A 1,934-nucleotide genomic window follows, 5' to 3' on the forward strand; every position below is an offset into this window, starting at 1 on the left:
CAGCATCGACACCATCACCCAGACCGGCGACACCATCACCCACACCGGCGACACTATCACCCAGATCGGCGACGCCATCACCCAGACCGGCGACACCATCACCCAGACCGGCGACACCATCACCCTCACCGGCGACACCATCACCAAGACCGGCGACACCATCACCCAGACCGGCGACACCATCACCCTCACCGGCGACACCATCACCCAGACCGGCTACACCATCACCCAGACCGGCGACACCATCACCCAGACCGGCGACACCATCACCCAGACCGGCGACACCATCACCCAGACCGGCGACACCATCACCCAGACCGGCCACGCCCATGCCGACCACAGCAGCAGTCCTCACCACCGTTGCCCCCACGGCCGACCCAGAATGCCCGGTCGCCTGTCCCGTATTCTCCACATGCACCTACAACTCAACCTCCAACCAGAACATCTGTGCTTGCGATGGTGGCTACCAGTGGAGAGGAGCAGCGTGCGTGCTGAGAGACGGTAGGATGGATGTTTATTTCTTGTTTCCTCATTGGTTTAAAGGCAGCATCAGCAATATCAGAGTTTTAAAAGTGTAATTTTTCTGGAATAGGCAATGTATGATATTGACATCTACTGGACTATGTTCCCACATTTACATTATCATTTCGTACTTTTGTTAAAACGGCACAGAAACAATTCGCACGGGGATTCATCAAACAATGAAAATCCCCTATATTAGGCCTCAAAACATCTGAAAGTATGAAATAATGATGTAAGTGTGGGGATATAGTGCAGTACATGTCAATATCATGGAGATTGCCTTATCCAGAATAATTTTAATTATAACGCTCTAATATTGCATGCTTTCGGTGCTATAGATCTTTCCTGTACAGGTTTTAAGTAAAAATGACAAGGATGTTGATAATGCATTAGGGTTAGTATATGCCTTTAAAATAGTTGCATCTAAAGATATATATTCTGATCTGTCTTTGGCATTGGGTCTATTGAAATCTGTTGATTGGAGAAATGTTAATTACCTTAAAGATTACATCTAGTGCATTCCATGACAAAGTGAAAATCATCTTGGGTAACGGGTAAAACCAATTACCAATTTGAAAGTATTTGTCCGACTTCTTGTTTAATTTTGGCAGATGTAAACGACGTGCATATCCAGGTGACAATGTTGCTGGCTCAATACAACGACGCTCTCAAAGACAGGAACTCCAAAGAACACAGAAAACTCGCTCAACAAATTCGGAAGTTGGTATGCTATTCTTTCATTTTTATCATTTCATGTTACTAGAACACTCATAGTTTGTTATTTACCACTTAAGAAATCATAACTTATATATACTAAGTCATAGATTTAGGCTTGATATACTAGTAATCTATTGAAATTAATTTGGATTTACATGGTTCTTTTGATCCAAAACAATGCTTCAATCAATTGTAACATTCTAAAACATTCAATATAGAGTAGAAATAACAGTGATCTTTTTATGCCTTTTATCACTCAAGAGTTAGAATGCTGATTTCTTTGCCCATGGAAAAACAATAAGAATGTGCTTCCCACATCGCTAGCGCCATTCCCTGCAGTTTGATTGATGAAATGATCCCCAAAAGTATATAATCCACGCTCAATTCGTTGGGTGATATGATCTTAATATGATCTTACGAGCTTGTTTTTTCCCCACAGATAAGGACATATCTAAGAGACACAGATATTCCGGCAGACGTTATCCAGGGACTCTCCGTGTATGATTTCCGCGCCGGAAGTGTGATCGCGGATTTCGTCGTCAATGTTTTGAAAAGCTCCGGGCTGAGTGACGAGGAAGTTCATCAGAAACTCCAAGAAGCCATGGATCGCGACCCAAGTCTAGGGGACGAGCTTGGAGTCGATGAAAGCACGCTGTAAGTCTGCATATATGGCTATTCAAACACGGGGATGCTCT

General features: G+C 43.8%; 1 protein-coding gene across 1 annotated transcript in view; it reads left to right on the plus strand.

Moving 5' to 3' along the window:
- LOC118420157 (cell wall protein DAN4-like) overlaps nt 1-1,887 on the plus strand; it is a 26,782-nt gene extending 24,895 nt beyond the window's left edge. The window contains exons 6-8 of the mRNA XM_035826867.1: nt 4-501; nt 1,134-1,246; nt 1,679-1,887. Coding sequence (XP_035682760.1) covers nt 4-501; nt 1,134-1,246; nt 1,679-1,743 — 676 coding nt within the window. The 3' untranslated portion in view covers nt 1,744-1,887. The remainder of the gene's footprint in view (nt 1-3; nt 502-1,133; nt 1,247-1,678) is intronic.
- The last annotated feature ends 47 nt before the right edge of the window (nt 1,888-1,934 follow it).

This window comes from Branchiostoma floridae, chromosome 7 (genome assembly GCF_000003815.2).
Source record: "Branchiostoma floridae strain S238N-H82 chromosome 7, Bfl_VNyyK, whole genome shotgun sequence".
NCBI classification, from domain to species: Eukaryota; Metazoa; Chordata; class Leptocardii; order Amphioxiformes; family Branchiostomatidae; genus Branchiostoma; species Branchiostoma floridae.